Genomic DNA, 15,158 nt, shown 5'->3' with positions numbered 1-15,158 from the left:
ATCCCTTTTATGTCTGTTAAATTACTTCTTCCTCCCATCATAGACTAGCCCATATCAAATGAAACGATGCTAGTACAGCTGTTAACAACAAACAAAAACGAAAAGCTCCTCGTGTGCCATAACACATACTTCCGTCTCTTAGTCCTAGGTTCACACTGCAGTAAGCATGGGCACATACACGAGCGTGTATATAAACACGGCTTTAAAATAAGACTGAACATTGTGCAGATTTTATTTCCAAGTGAGGGAAAATTGGTAGAATCAAATTCCAAACATCCTAACTTTTCATCTCAGTGGCACATAATATGTATATTAAGGGTGCATACATCCACCTAGTGGTGGCAGCACATGCCTTTAATCCCAGCACTCAGAAGGCAGAGGCAGGTGGATCTCTGTGAGTTCGAGGCCAGCCTGGTCTACAAGAGCTAGTTCCAGGATAAGCTCCAAAGCTACAGAGAAACCCTATCTTGAAAAAAAAAAATTGTACATACACATACATTTGAGCTACTCCCAGTACCATGAAACACACACACACACGGAGAGGGACAGAGAGAGACAGAAAGAGAGACAGAGAGACAGAGACAGAGAGAAACAGAGAGGGTATTCTCAGAAGCAAACAAATAGATTATTAGTCCCCTCGAGTCTAAGCCAATAAAAACACCCAGTGTTTTGGGTGGCACCTACCTGGAGCTTTCCACTGCTCAGTTTTACTGCTTTTCCTTCTTCAACCATAAGGCTGCTGCCGTGCAGAAACTGAGTGTAATGTTGGTGACTCCCCAAGGACACTTGGACACAAATGCTCACATCTAAGTAGGCATCTTTAACTTTCGCTGTCAAGTTAAACGTATCGAAGTTCCCATCGCCATTGTGCCTATAAATCACGTGTCCCTGCTTCAGGTCATGTTGGGAAAATGAGTGCAACTCAGAATTGTTGACCAGGATTCTGCCATGTTTGGGGGGTTGCGAGATGTAGAATTCAAACTCACGGTCTGTTCTGACATCTTGGTTCGTGGTGACGCTCAGGTTGGCTGTTGTGATGCAGCTGTCTCTCCCTCTGGACACAAGCAGCCCTGTGTTGTTGACTATGTGGACATAGGCCTCTGACACACTGACCTCGAAAAGGAATGGCGTGTAGTGGACACCATCTGTCACGAACAGCAGGAATCGGGCAGAGTCTGGACCGTGGTGCCTGAAGAGCACACGCCCTTCCTGGAGGTCCTCTTGCCTGAACTGGTACAGCCTTTGAGACGGGTCATCGGCTTTCACCAAATCTCCATTTGGTATGCCACGCCGAGTGTAGAGCAGCTGCCCATCATCAAAATCTACGTCAGGGTCATGGAAGCAGAGGTCTGCTAATGTCAGTAGGCGCTGGCTATCCCGCACAACGTGAAAGACCTTATCCACCACACGCACCGGCTTCTCATCATTCTTCAACTCAACAGAAACGCTGACTTTGATTTCTGTAGACAAGTGTTCCGAGTCAAGATTTCTGACTCCTCCCTGTCGGCCCAGATCTGTGGCAGAGGCCAGCACAATGAACTCATCACACTGGGTCTCAGAGTCATCATGAACATACATCAGCCTTCCACCCACTATGTCTTCCTCTGTAAACCCACTGATGCCACTGTCACCTCCCAGAGAAGCTGAAGAGCTGGCCAATTTCAGTTCCCCATGCTGAGGGCTCTTGGTGACTTCATATTGGAAGACATGATTGTCCAATGTTTGAACAAAGAGTTCTGATTTTGAGATTAATGTCCTCTCCCCTTCTTTTACAAATAGTCCAGTGTTTGTTAAAATAATATGTGTCTTATCTGCTTTAAGGTTTATCCTGAAAGTATAATCTTTTGTTTCTATGTGTTTTACAATAACTGAAAAAGTAAATGTGTCTTGTGAGTCTTCCCTGGACCTCCCCTGAGGTTCATAGCTTACCTTAGAGTCTGTAATATTTTTCTGACTGAAAATTGACCTTGTTCGAAGAACTTCATTGCCAAGTAGCAAGCTTCCTTTCTTGGGTGGGATCAGTAACTGGAAATAGAGTTCCCTCTCAGCTACTTCCAGGCTCTCTGTTCCAGCCTGCAGATGGTCAGAGCCCAATACTTTCCTGCTTGCGCTGCTAATCTCTAGAGGAACATTTTTCAGAAGTGTCAATTTCAGCCACTGAACGGTCACAGGAAACAGGAGCTCCTCGCTTACTCTTCCTTCTACGTTAGCTTTAAATTTAAAGTGATCCGTCGCGTTTTCTCGCTGCAGTTCTTTGAATGAACTATAGTATCGGATCCGACTCTGGTCAATGGAACGTTGAGAAAAGGTACTGACTTGCTTCCATTCCCCGTTGGCTCCCCGATGCTGAATTTGGCCAAACTGAGGTGGACGAGTGACATCATAGCGGGTGTCCATCTCATGTGGTTCGCCATTCACCTTCACCGACAAGTCGCTCTGTGTGATCAGAACCGTACCACCCTGTGGTACCACCACACCAGTTCTAACTACCACCTCAAAGTCCCAAGGAACAGCCATGACCCGTAACACCACAGTATTGCTAACCAGCTCACCATCAGTGGCTCTCAGGACAATCCGAGAGTTTCGATGACCCTTGTGCACGTAGAAAATGTTGCCAGCTTGTAAATCCATCTGTGTAAAACTATTGATGGCTCTGCCAGGGTCGCTGGCACGCTCTAAAAACCCAGCATCCACGTTGAAGTCGCTAAGCACAGAAAGCCTGAGATGCCGCGAATCGGTGTCAGGGTCTGATACCTGTACCACATTGGGGGTCAGCTGTTTCTTAGAGTTCTCGAAGAGGAGCAAGTGTCCTCCTGGGAGCTTAAGGAGTGGGGGGTCGTTCACTGGAATGACTACAATATTAAGAACATGCGAAATGGGATCCTGCAGCTGGGACGGCATCGCCTTCTTGCTACTAGAAAAAACCGAAAATGTAAAGAAATCTGCAGGCTCTTCCGAGCCATCGTGGACATACCACACTTTCCCATGCGTCAGATCTAACGTAGTAAAAGTCCTCTCCATTTCTGGTGCATGCCGAACATCTATTTTAAGGAAACCATGAGCTGGCATTTCCTGTATTTTAAATAGTATCTGAGAATGGTTGATACCCAGATCCAGAAAGTCCACATTCACTTTTATATGTTTTTGTCCCAGTACAGCCTGTCCACCTTCTTGGACTTCCAACTTACTCAAAACCAAAAAACCGCCACTTCCGTTTTCCCGAAGAGAGCTGGTACTGGGAAGCGCAGTGGAAGGGGCTGGCTCCGGCTGAGGCAGGTCTTGCTCTGCTGTCCCAGGGGGATCTGGATCGTGGACGCCCTCACTTGTGCACCCAGCAGAAACGTCTTTGGAAACCACTGCGTCCCTTAAAGCTCTCACTTCCAAGTTTGCTTCCAAGGCTCTCAGGCATCCTTTCAGGGCGATGCCCCGAGCAGATTTCCCAGGCACGGACACAAGTTCTAACCCCCGCACTGCTTCCCACATCCGGTGATTCAGGCCTCCCACGAACAGGGGCCCTTCAGATACAAATGGTTGGTTTTGCAGAGGCAGCGTGGCCCTTACCTCTTGTTCGTCTACCGTGAGGTCCAGACACCTCCTCGTGACTCTGAGTTGAACAACATGCCACTTGTTGTCACTAACGAAGCGGGGCGAGGAAAGCTGAGTTTTTGTTTCTCCCTTTCCCACACGAGCCTTCAGGAGGCCCTCGTGTATTGTCAAGGCAACAAAATCTCTTCCTCTACCTGACTGAAATAAAAGCAAGGCTTGTTGGGTTCCAGTTCGCACGGCAAATCTCAGTGTCCCTTCCCCCTGTACCCTCCATTCTGGAAAGGCGACATAGGACCTAGAACTGAAAAAGCTAATAGCTTCATTCTTCCCAGCAAAAAACTCATCGTTACATCCCAGCGACACCTCATGAACCTTCTTGAAGCCAGGGAAAGACCTAAGGGAAGTAAGGACCTCCCTCCGGTTAAACACCACGCCCTCTATGCATCCTCGGAAGTTGGGGGTCTTTCTGTCCAGGTAAGGGACGCTGAGTCCCCCACGGCCTCCTACATAGACTCCATGGTGAAATGTGAAGTTCTGCATCCCTCCATCCCGCTGGCCAGTCGTCTCGTACTGCTTGTCAATAACCAAAAGAACCTTATCCTTGCCATAGTACAGTTCCACCGAATGCCACGCCAAATTGTCCACACGAACTCTTTGCTCAGAAAGGAGAAGCTGTTCACGCGTACCCAAGTTTATTTTCACCTAAGAGAGACAAGAGCCATAATTAATGAACCTCACCAAGCCGTTCCTCTCACAGAGTTATATTGGAGGCATGGGGCTGCTATGGATCGACCCCACTAAAACTCGTGGTGAGACCTAAATCCCCGGCTCAGCAGTGCTGAGAGCTGCTGAGGCCTCAAAGAAGTGATTGGGTTGTAAAGAGGGGTTAATGCATTGTGAGGTCTCTCAGGGAAATGGACTGGTGGCCCAAGAGGGGGTAGAGGTGTTACAAAGCAGGCTTGCCTCTCGCTTCTTCCCTTCCACCATGACGCCTTCACCAGAAACCAAGCAGACTCTACCACCATCCTCCTACACACCCTAGACGAATCTTCTATTTCCTTTATGAGTTACCTACACTACCCGGCCTCCGGTATTTTATTTTTGCAAGAGAAAGAAAGGAGAAAGAGAGGGAAAGGGGGTGAGGGAAGAAGGGAGGGAGAGAGGGGAGAAAGGGGAAGAGCGTGAGAGTGAATTGAAATGAAAACCTCCTAGAGTTATGGATTATATCCTGAAGTGGAAAAGTTCAGAGTCAGAATATTTAAGATACACTGGAAACATCTAAGACAATCCCACCCTAACTAAATGGTATATCACTTTATTCTAATGAAAAATGGTTTATTCTATTTCTATGTGGCTTTGTGTTCTCCAGTAACTGAATTCTTATTTATTTTAAAGATTAAAATAAATACCTGTAATATTCCCGACAGAAGCTCTATTAGGCAATAGTCGATTTTCCCAGCTGCAAGAAAAAGCAAGCCTTGTGGCTTGCTGGTTTGAAATCTCAGCTGAAGCGACAGCCCAGAGGAGACTTCCGTGATGCTGAGCCACACGTAGCTTTCGCCATAGAAGGATGCTTCAGGGAAGAAAAACCCAGGTCAGTAAATTTGCTACACAATGGCTATGCTTCATATTGTCTTCCTCATCATGGGCTGACCCTGCTGAAGAAAGCTGCCTTGCCAAAGGCCACCCCTGCTGTCTAGGGTGGCCCACAGACCCGGCGTGACGTATCAAGACACAGCATTCTCTTCCCTCACTCAGGGCAGACTTAAGGGGTCCCTCTTCACTAGAGCCAGCCAAAGGAGCAGCCAAGGCTTTCGCTAATACCGAAGAGAAACTCAAATTCTTTATCTAAGTCTGTTCCCTTGCCTTCTGACAAGGTTGATTCCCCCTAATAAAATTCTTGCATGTCAAGTTCCATCTGAGATTTAGCTTCCCATGGAAGCTAACGGGCACTAAAGTGGCCTTAAAAAGTAGACTCTGGAAGGGACTCGATGCCGAACTACCCTCGACTGAAAGGACAATTAAGACGAGTGTCACTGTCAATAGATTTCAAAGAGAAATTCAAAGAAGTATAAATAAAAATAATCTACCAAAATGTATGGGACACAGCAAAAGCAGAGGAAGTGTGTTTCAAAATAAATGAAAAATTTTCAACATGCGACCTAAAGATACATCTCAAGCACCTAGGAGCAAATCAAACCCCAAGTAAGCCAAAGGAAAGAAATATCAAATATCTGAGAAGAAATAAACAAGACGGGGTCTAAAAATGGATTAAAGATCAGTGAAGCAATAGGGTTTTTTTTAAGATACACAAAAATAAAATAAAACACCTAGAAATAAATTTATCCAAGGAAATAAAAGGAAAATTAGAAAGAAATCAAAGACACACACAGAAAAGAAAAGCATCTCATGTTCATGAGTTGGAATAAATCATATTATTAAAAAAAATCTATATTCTATCCTAATTGATTTACAGATTCAAGGCAGTCTCTACCAAAATGTCAATGATACTCGTTACAGAGTATCCTAATTTTATATTAAGCACCAAAGACCCTAAATAGTTAAAAAAAAAAAAAAAAAGGTCTGAAGCATCACAATACCTGATTTCAAGGCATACTGCAGTGCCATGGTAACCAAACATCAGGCACAGGTATACAAACAGACATAAAGACCAGGGGGAATAGCAGGCATTCCAGAAACAAGTCGATTCTCAATAACGGCATCAAAAACATACACTGGAGAGACAGCACTGGCAAAACTGGATGATGGAACTTGACCCCTTGTACAAAAATCAACTCAGAATTATCCGAGTCCTAAACATAAGACCTGAAAATTCTCAAATTACTAGAAGAAAATAAAGAAGGAAATACCTCAAATATCTCGTTGGTATTGAAAGATAGCAAGGACTCTAACGTCGCACAACCAACAGCAAAGACTGTGTTTCCTCAGAATAAAAACCTCCTGCATAGCAAATGAAATGACTGACACAGAAGGGACAACTTGAAGGATGAGAGATGATGTTTGCCAACTACTCAACTGACAGGGGACTGGTATCCAAATACACAGGAGCGCAGAGTCTCAAGAGCAAAAGAAACAAGTTCCTATTAATGATCTGAACAAACACTTCTCAAAGAAGAAAGACAAATGGCCAAGAGATGCATGAAAAATGTTTGATGTGATTAGTGACTCGGAAAATTCAGTTCAGAGCGAGGATATCATCTTACCCCAATTAGAACGACGAATACTGAAGCAATAACAAATGCTGCTAAGTATATGCAGAAGTAAAGGAATATTTGTGCACTGTTAAGAAATGTAAATTAGGACAATCAATATGGAGATTCCTCAAAATAGTTAACAGAGCCACCACAGAACCCAGTCTTCCCATTCAGAGAAAATATCCGAGGGATGGAAGGAAAGCAAGGGATGAATTACATACACGTCCATGTTTCCTGCAGAGCCAAGTCACAGCAGCTAGAAAAACTCAGCAGCAGACAAATGGATAAATGAAATTAGATAAACTGTGGATGACTGATATACATGGTACATTGATGTTGGACAGACAGAGATAATATTTAGATATATAATGCATTATTAGTCAGGCATAAAATTAATTACAGCAAAATGGGTAGAAGCAGGGAACATTAGGTTAGTGAAATATGCAAACATGTTCTCTCTCGTATGTGGAAATCTTCTTTTTCTTTTTTTTCTTTCTTTTTTTTCATCCTTAATGTAGGAAAGGGATAACTGGGAGCTGGGAAGAAGGAGGATAAAGGGGGCTGGAATTGATCAGTATATACTGTACTTAAACAACTGATAAAAAAAATGCATTCAAAAAGTCAATCAATATATTAATAAGTAAACTCAATACTAGAATATAGAGCTAAAGTCATTAAGGTGAAGCAAGCAATCACTAACCTCCCAGCCAGCTGAGTTTATTCTCCTGAATCTCCCCCCCACCACACACACACAGCTTCCCAATTTCTGACAGGCCTGGAGACTGTATTGTTAAGTGTTCAAAGCCAGGAAATGTTTTCGAAATCATAAGATCTACTGATCTACTGCTGAGATGACTAAATAACATTTGTAAACAATATTTTCCCACGTTTCACCTCTCTGGCACTAGTCAATTCCAGTTCCAGCTGGCAGCCAGAAAATTCAATCGCCTCCAGAGAAAAAAAACAAGGAAGTGGGTTTAAAACTTCTGGCTGGACAGTCTGAAGCCACTGATGCCCTCAGTTACCTCCAGGTTGACCCCATCCTCTCGGGCCCCAATACACGTCTCAGAATAACAATACGAATAAACAGGAAAGCCAGTGTAGTCAGTTCCTGGAGGGAAAGGGGATCTGAGCTCTGGTGAAGGTGAGGACGTGATTGTAGTATCTAATTTGACCAGAAAGCCAAAGACACTGTTGCTGTCCTGTGTGCTGAAATAAGGGGTAAAATGTGGTAAAATGCACAATGCCAACCATGTTTGGTAACAAGGTAACTAAACCACAGTGCTCCTGGGAGGCAAATATTTATATTGGCCTGGGATTTCTCCCGTGGGACAGTTTTCAGTCATCGTATTACCTCACAATTGACTCTAACTTGTTTTTTCCAAAGTCTTCCTAGTTTTTTGTTGTTGTTGTTAGATTTTGGTTTTCGTGTTTGTTTTGGGTTGGGTTTGGATTTGCCTTACTATTTACTGAGTGCTTAGCATGTGCCAAGTATCATCAAGAGCAGATGATAAAGACTTCATCTAACAGCTGGCTGCCTATCAGAGTAAAAAGGTTCCCAGAAAGAAGAGAGCCCTGAAGTAGTGGAGTTGGTAGGATGGGAGCTGCTTTGGGTGAGCTAGGGACTAAGGGAGGGAGCAATCAAAGCTGTGTGTCTTTCCCGGGTCCACAAAGGAGCCCAAGGATTTTCTGTGGTACTGAAGTCTCAAAGGTACACACAAGAGACTGTCGCTGTCTTGCTTTCCTGTAGCTGTGATGAAAATACCCTGAGGAAAGCAACCTAAAGGAGAAGGGAGGATAATTTTTCTTACAGTTCTAGATAAATACATTCCATCCTGGCAAGGAAGACATGGCAGCAAGCAAGGACACCGTGGCGTGAGGAGCAGAAGCTAGCTGCTGGTCATACTACATCCACACTCAGAACGCAGAGAGTAAAAAGTGAGGCCAGACCAGTGGGTCTCAAGGCCTTTCCCATGTGGCACACTCCCCCCAGTGAGGCTCCCCCTCCTATAGTGTCCACGACTTTCCCAAACAGCATCACCAGTGGGGGACCAAGTGTTGGAACACATGAGCCTGTTGGGGGGAGGTGGGGCATATCACATTCAAACCACTACAGCTAATCAAGCAATCACAGTTTTTATTAATTAGACCACTCAGTTTGGATAAAGGACACGGGGTGGGAGGTTTCCGGTTCCGGGCAAGATAGAACAGGAGGAGGAACAGAGGGAGAAAACAAAGAAGAGAATGGACAGACAGCACAAGGGGTTGAAGGCCCTGTCTGGCTCAGTACATGATGAACGGGACAGGTGCAGTTGAGCCTGCAGCAACTTGCAGCTGCCTCCTCCATACGGAGTGCCTTCTCTCACCATTTAAAGTACCTTTACAACAGGGGTGACTGGCTGCTCCTTTAATGGCCTTTACAAATCTCTACTTTAAAAAAAAATAAAAATCTGTGTTAGTGGTTGTTATCTGGCCCCAAGAACATATCAGCCCAAATGGGATGTTAAGATCCGGCCATCAAAATCTAGCCAGTCAGATCAGCACCTAACTCTCAGTGCACAGAACTATGTCCAGCGCACGTTAGAAATGACCGCCTGGAAATCAGGACTCTGTCGAAAGGGCATCAGAAAGGGATCGATAGGGAAATACACCATCGGACCGTAACTCAGCAGGCGACAGTACTGAAACAGGGCTCGAAGGGGTGCCCAGAAAAGGATGAGGCGTGAGTGAGCTCCAGAGAGGGTTAAAGAGCAGGATCATTGCAGGAGGGAGAGGGAGATGCCAGAAGGCAACACTAATCAACTCCAGATTTGGGGTTTGGTTGCAGCTTCCTAGGGTGGAAATCTCTGATGAGAAGACTCTGTGCTTTGAGCTGTTGATGCGCCTACAAGCTCGGGGAGCAAAGAGATCACTTACCACCTTGGCAAGCAGAGGGTTCCTCGCTGGTGGGCCTGGTAAGAAGGTCCTGGGAACAATGGAAAGCCTTAGGTAGCTTTCAGCTACAGAGACATGAGTTCTGCCTTCTGGAGAAAAGGATATGGTGGCTCTAGGATATAAATTAATTAAAGAAGTATTTAGAAAAATACTCCGGGTCTATTAGATGTCATGGAAATTAGAATTACTTTTCTATAATTTTAGTATCTTTTAATGTTACACCCTGTCTTTTAGCATACTGCTGTGCTTAGAAATAAGTTTCATAAGCATCATGGGTATAGAAATTTGTCTTTAAAGTTTCTGCCCAAAATTTTAATCTCCAATTGAAATTGGGAGACAAAAAAAAAAAAAAAAAAAAAAAAAACCACGTTCCCTGGCATCACACAAAATCCTAAGACAAAGTTCTAAGAAGAGCCCTGCACTGGAAAAAAAAATGTCACACTCATGAAGAAAAAAGAAGAAAACTTACAGGCAAGCAATAACTTAGCAGAAACATGCTAGGTTCCCTAGGCAACCTCTGGGCAGACTAACACAAACTCTGCTCCATTCAGTTTAAATCCGAGCAGGAAATCAATGAACTAAAATCTGCTCTGTGGCTGCACGGCAGGAGGTTTACTATTTGTCCAGTGAGCTGTGAAGGGCAGCTCTGGCACCAGGCCCCTGTGATAACTGTGCAGCTGATGCTGTTGGACAAAGACAGAGAGCAGAGGGCAGGAGGGTCAGGCACACTAAAACATCTTCAGTGTCCAGGGTGATCTAGGTCAAGCCATTTGCAGCCCTCTGGCTCTTTGCAAACCATAACCCACCAGGCTCTCCACTCTCCAATCCACCCAAATAACTAGCCTTCGTGCAGTTACTCCACCCTTACTGCCTCTCAATGAAGGATTCCCGTGTCTGGCACCACTCTGGGAGCTGCAGTTCCTGCAGTCTCTGATGCAAACAGTCTCTGCTGAATAAGCGAGTGATGTAGTCCTGATGCTGCCTGCCCTAGTTGAGCCACCAGCTTCCTTCCCTCTGCTGTACCACAGAGCCTGTGCCCAGCCATCCATGCTCTGCATACGGTTATCTGCTGCCCGCCCGGCTTCCACCCCAGACACGCATTCGTCTGTGCTGGACCCAGGCATCCTCCCTAGAGTGACGGTGCCTAAGAGCTGAGGTTGACAGCTCGTCCAGCCTCTCCCAGGCTCTCTCTTGCTCCTCTCCCAAGGCACCTGCCTTCTAATGCCCTTGCAAGAATTCTATGACCCTCATCTGTTTCTTGCGCACCCATGGTCAGGCGGTAGGTGTTTCAACTGTGAGGAGCCAGCACCTTGTGCCATGTGCCACCTGCTCTCACACCAGCTGCTAAAAGAATCTGAATCTGTGCACCAGTTCTGAGACACCAATTGGAAAAGGACTGCCAGGATATTTACTGAAGAGTCAAAAAAAAAAAAAAATATATGAGGACATCTGAGGTAGCTGCCATCTAAAAACCAAAGCAATAAGAATAGCAAAAAAAGAACTTTGTTCGTTTCAACGTGGTTGAAATTCTGTCTCTATTGACATGTGAAATGGCTGTCTGCCTCTTGGTGCACAAAGCCTTCCAAAGGCAAACAGGGAACTCTACAGTATGGGAAGTGGGCTGGTGCTCCTCTCCTCTTCTGGGATTCACTTACAGGCTTGCCTGATTAGCTAGGTTCAGCCATTATCTCACTGTAAGTAAACACATCCTCAAGACAAACAAACAAGGCCAAATGTACCTTGGTTTGGATGTTGTCTGCATCTCAACTGTAAGAGTTGGGCGCCTTGTCTCTACCATGCCAAAAGAGGTAACGGAACCCCTTTAAAAGGTGGCAACTAGTGGAAGATCATCAGGTCACGTAAGGCATCATTCATAGGAGAGACTGGGGCAGTTTTCGGGGAACCCTTGCCAGCTCTCTGGAGAGAAGTGTTCTAAAGCCTCACCCTGGACATTCTCTGGCTTCCCCTCGCCATAAACTCCACTGCCATGGTTCCCTCACCAGAGCCAGCACCGAAGTCAGGCGCTAAAGAAACCTCTTTTCTTTACAACAAATCCAGCCTTGGGTGTTTTCACATAGCAGAATAATTGATACAAGATGTTTTAAAATTTCTCCCAAACAACTCACGGATAAAGATTCATTAAAAACAATGAAGACAGCAGCAACGAGGAGCAGCAGGTCAGTCTGGCACTTTCCTTCTGGAACAAGTGCCCACCCAGCCTTGTTGGGATGCAAAAGCAACATCTGACAAGAAAGTGGTCAAAATTCGAAATACAGAAAACAAAACAAAAATAAACTACTGATAATATGCACCTAGTTGCAATTCACAATCGCTTCTTATCTTCCAATGTGGTCAATGGGCAATAGTATGGCTCACAAATAGAACACATAAGGCACCTGCACTAAAAGTACTTTTACTGGACAATTTCCACTGGCAGACAAAGGTGGCTTCTGCTGTGGTGAGTTGCCAGGCTGACCCTACCATCACCCTGTACCCTTCAAGACTAAGAACATAGCTCTCTTTGGGTCATTCAGTTGTTCAAGGAGGAGACAAGCGGGGAAATGAATTCAAATTACATATGTGGAAACTCAGGAAAATATTCTCAGGAATGGAGGAACGGCTCGGCAGTTACGAGCAAGAACTGATCATCCAGAAGACCTGGGTTCACTTCCCAGAATCCACACGGTGGCTCAGAACCATCTGGAACTCCAGTTCCAGGGTATCCAACCCCCTCTTCTGGTCTCTTCCAACACCAGGCACATGTGTGGGGAAACAGACATATATGAAGGTAAAACACCCATAGCCACATCCGTGCCCGTCTGTAAGGACTTGGATCTGACTGGGGAGGGAAGGGAAGGAAGAAACACAGACAGAACAACACACAGAAAGAACACTGGGGCCAGATCGTCTGACCCAGAAGCTCAATGTATTTATTATATAGGATTGAATATATAGAGAGAGTTATTATTACTACATACAGATAAACAAGAAGGCTGGGTTTGTGGTACCCGTCTGGATTAAGGAGACAAGTTCAGCTCATCTCAGGAGCAGTCTCTGTAGGCCAAAACTGGGGGTTGGGGTGGGGCTGCAGTGAACATTTTCGACACATAACGTACTATCAACATCCATACATGGACCAGAGGAAGGCTTTGCCTGTCCTGTGTGAATCTGAGGCTCTGGGGTCCTGGACATGAAGTTCAGGGCCTCCTATTCCCCCTACAACCTATATACCAAAAATAAAAGAATAATAATAAAATATTCTTCCAAGCATCACAAAGTAGATTTTGGCAAGGTCTAGGCCTACAACACTTGTCATGCTGTAGGGGCCATGGATGAAGAACACACATGTTAAAGTCCCCGCTGTGGAATTCTTTAGTCACACACCTAACCTAAAGGACTATCAACCTATTGTCTCCTAGCCAGGTTAATTGCATGGAAGAGGAGGAACGGGGAATAATGAATATGGAAGGCTGAAAATGAGTGTTTATTGAGCATTCTCAGTCTGCTAAGCCAGTGTTTGGTTAAGCCTCTCTGGGGACGTTATTACTACAGTAAACGTACAGAGGCAAAGCCAAGACTCCGAGAAGCAACCGTGCAGAGTAACTGAGAAGGGAAGAAACCCCTTGGGTTTGAAGCCCGCACCCAGCAGACTGCCAAGCCAGGAGCTTCTCGTTGCCCCCACACTGTTACTGGCTCCTTGTCTGATACCATCTGGGTCGTCAAAGGCTATTCGCTGCCCTTTGGAGACTCCCTCCTCCTCGGCTTATACCTCTCCCTTCAGTCACAGTTACTGTGGTTCCAGACCTCCGGCCCCTTGCCACACCCACAGAAAGGAACCAGAAGGGGCAGGAAAGCCTGCAGAAATAAGAAGGAAGGCGATGAAGGTGCAAAGCTTTTCTAAGCAGCCTCCTCACCACCTGAACAAGCAGGAGGGTGACGCGCCTTCCAGAACCTAGATGGCCCCTGGAGCGTCACTCTAAAATGACGTTATCACGCAACAATCACCTGCGGCAATGCTGTTTGGCCTTGGCCACCCTGAAAATGAATTTAAGACTTCAGAATCTTATAGAAAATACTACAGACATGCAATGCTTGTGAATTTGGAATTACTGGAAGACTTTTGTTGGATTGAAGGTGGGAAGGCCCAGGAACTAGGGCGCAATCCTGCAAGTTTAAAGAACCACGTGGTTAGTAATCTGGAAGGTAGGCAAAATGCCACGGAAAAAGAAAACACTAAGTATTTGGGCTCAGAAAAGCTAAGGCCCTCTAAGGTGGGACTAAAGGGACAAGGAGCCAGGGGGTCAAAGAATATCCTAAATGAACTTAAGAGTCCCCAATGCCTCGCAGGTCACGTGAGACCAAATAGCTCCCGGGCCGAACTAAAAAGGACTAGCGAGGGCCGCCCGCAGGAGTCGGCCATTCTGCTGGTCAGATGGTCGACCTTAAAACTCCTGGAGTTCGCGGGGAAGAGGTGGGGCGCAGGCCCAGGCTGGGAGTTCCAAGTGGTCGACCGCCGCGAAGCCTGTGCTCAGGGCCTCTACGGCCAGCTTGAGGACACCGGGCCTGAGTGCTCCTGGGGTCCGGAGGGCCGCTCGCCCCGCTTGCCCAGCCGCCTCCCCGGCCCGCGCCCCAACCCGGCCGCCCACCCCTCCGCGCAGCGCAGCTTGGCTTGGCCCGCCCCGGGTGGGGAAGGGAAGTTGGGGCGCGTACCTCCGAGCGCCCCGCGCGGCCCGCAGAGCTCCAGGCAAGCGGCGAGCAGCACGAGGCGGCAGACCCCGGGCCGCCCCATCCCGCCGCGCCGTCTCGGGGCCGCGCCGAGCTCTACCTGCGCGGGCCACTGCCCGCCGCGCGCCCCCGGAGCCTGGAGAGGGGCGGTGTCCCCAGCCGCGGAGCCCGACGGGGCGGGGCGCTTCTGCTACCTGCAGCTGTTGCGCGGGGTCAGCGCCGGTGGGCGGCCCCAGTGAAATCAGAGGGGGCTAGAGTGTGGGCTCCAAGGCCTTGCAAGCGACAGAGGGGACAGGGAGGCGGTGCCCCCCTTCCCTGCTTGCAGATCTGGAGCTCTGTGTGCCTGAATGGAAGAGAGAGAGAGCTCTGGGCAACAGGCTGGGGGAAAAATAGCAGGGCAGGACCTAAGCTGGCCTTGAAAGAACCGGTTCTTTCAAGCACATCTCAGAAGGACAAGTGGCTCGTTTTTCTCGGCCTTAATAAAGCCAGCCATCTGTGTAGACGTTTGTGAATATCTGTTGGATGAGCGGGAATGGCAGGAGAGAAGGTAGCCTAGACATTTCTTTGCAAATGGGAGCCTTAGTTTTGTTTCTTTTAAAGCTTGGTCCCTATGTTTAATCTTTGAATTTTTGCAGCAACTACCTGTCAGAATAATTAAGGTGTAAGAGTTAATATGTGGCCCCCGTCACTTCCTACCTTGGGAGCCATGATTATAAGCCACAGTGAGGAGAAGCTCCA

At 46.7% G+C, this 15,158-nt stretch overlaps 1 protein-coding gene across 1 annotated transcript in view; it reads right to left on the bottom strand.

Annotated features, from left to right (window-relative positions):
- Positions 1-14,774, bottom strand: part of LOC126507955 (chondroitin sulfate proteoglycan 4-like) — a 55,344-nt gene extending 40,570 nt beyond the window's left edge. Inside the window, exons 1-3 of the mRNA XM_050152809.1 lie at positions 14,406-14,774; positions 4,956-5,119; positions 685-4,248 (exon numbers count right to left, since the gene is read on the bottom strand). Of these exons, the coding sequence (XP_050008766.1) occupies positions 685-4,248; positions 4,956-5,119; positions 14,406-14,484 (3,807 nt within the window). The 5' untranslated portion in view covers positions 14,485-14,774. The remainder of the gene's footprint in view (positions 1-684; positions 4,249-4,955; positions 5,120-14,405) is intronic.
- Between the last annotated feature and the right edge of the window lie 384 nt (positions 14,775-15,158).

This window comes from Alexandromys fortis, unplaced genomic scaffold (genome assembly GCF_014885135.2).
Source record: "Alexandromys fortis isolate MF-2015 unplaced genomic scaffold, M_Fortis_MF-2015_v1.1 scaffold_73, whole genome shotgun sequence".
NCBI lineage: Eukaryota > Metazoa > Chordata > Mammalia > Rodentia > Cricetidae > Alexandromys > Alexandromys fortis.
Note: the sequence above shows the minus strand (reverse complement) of the source record. Positions and strands in the feature narration are given on the sequence as shown.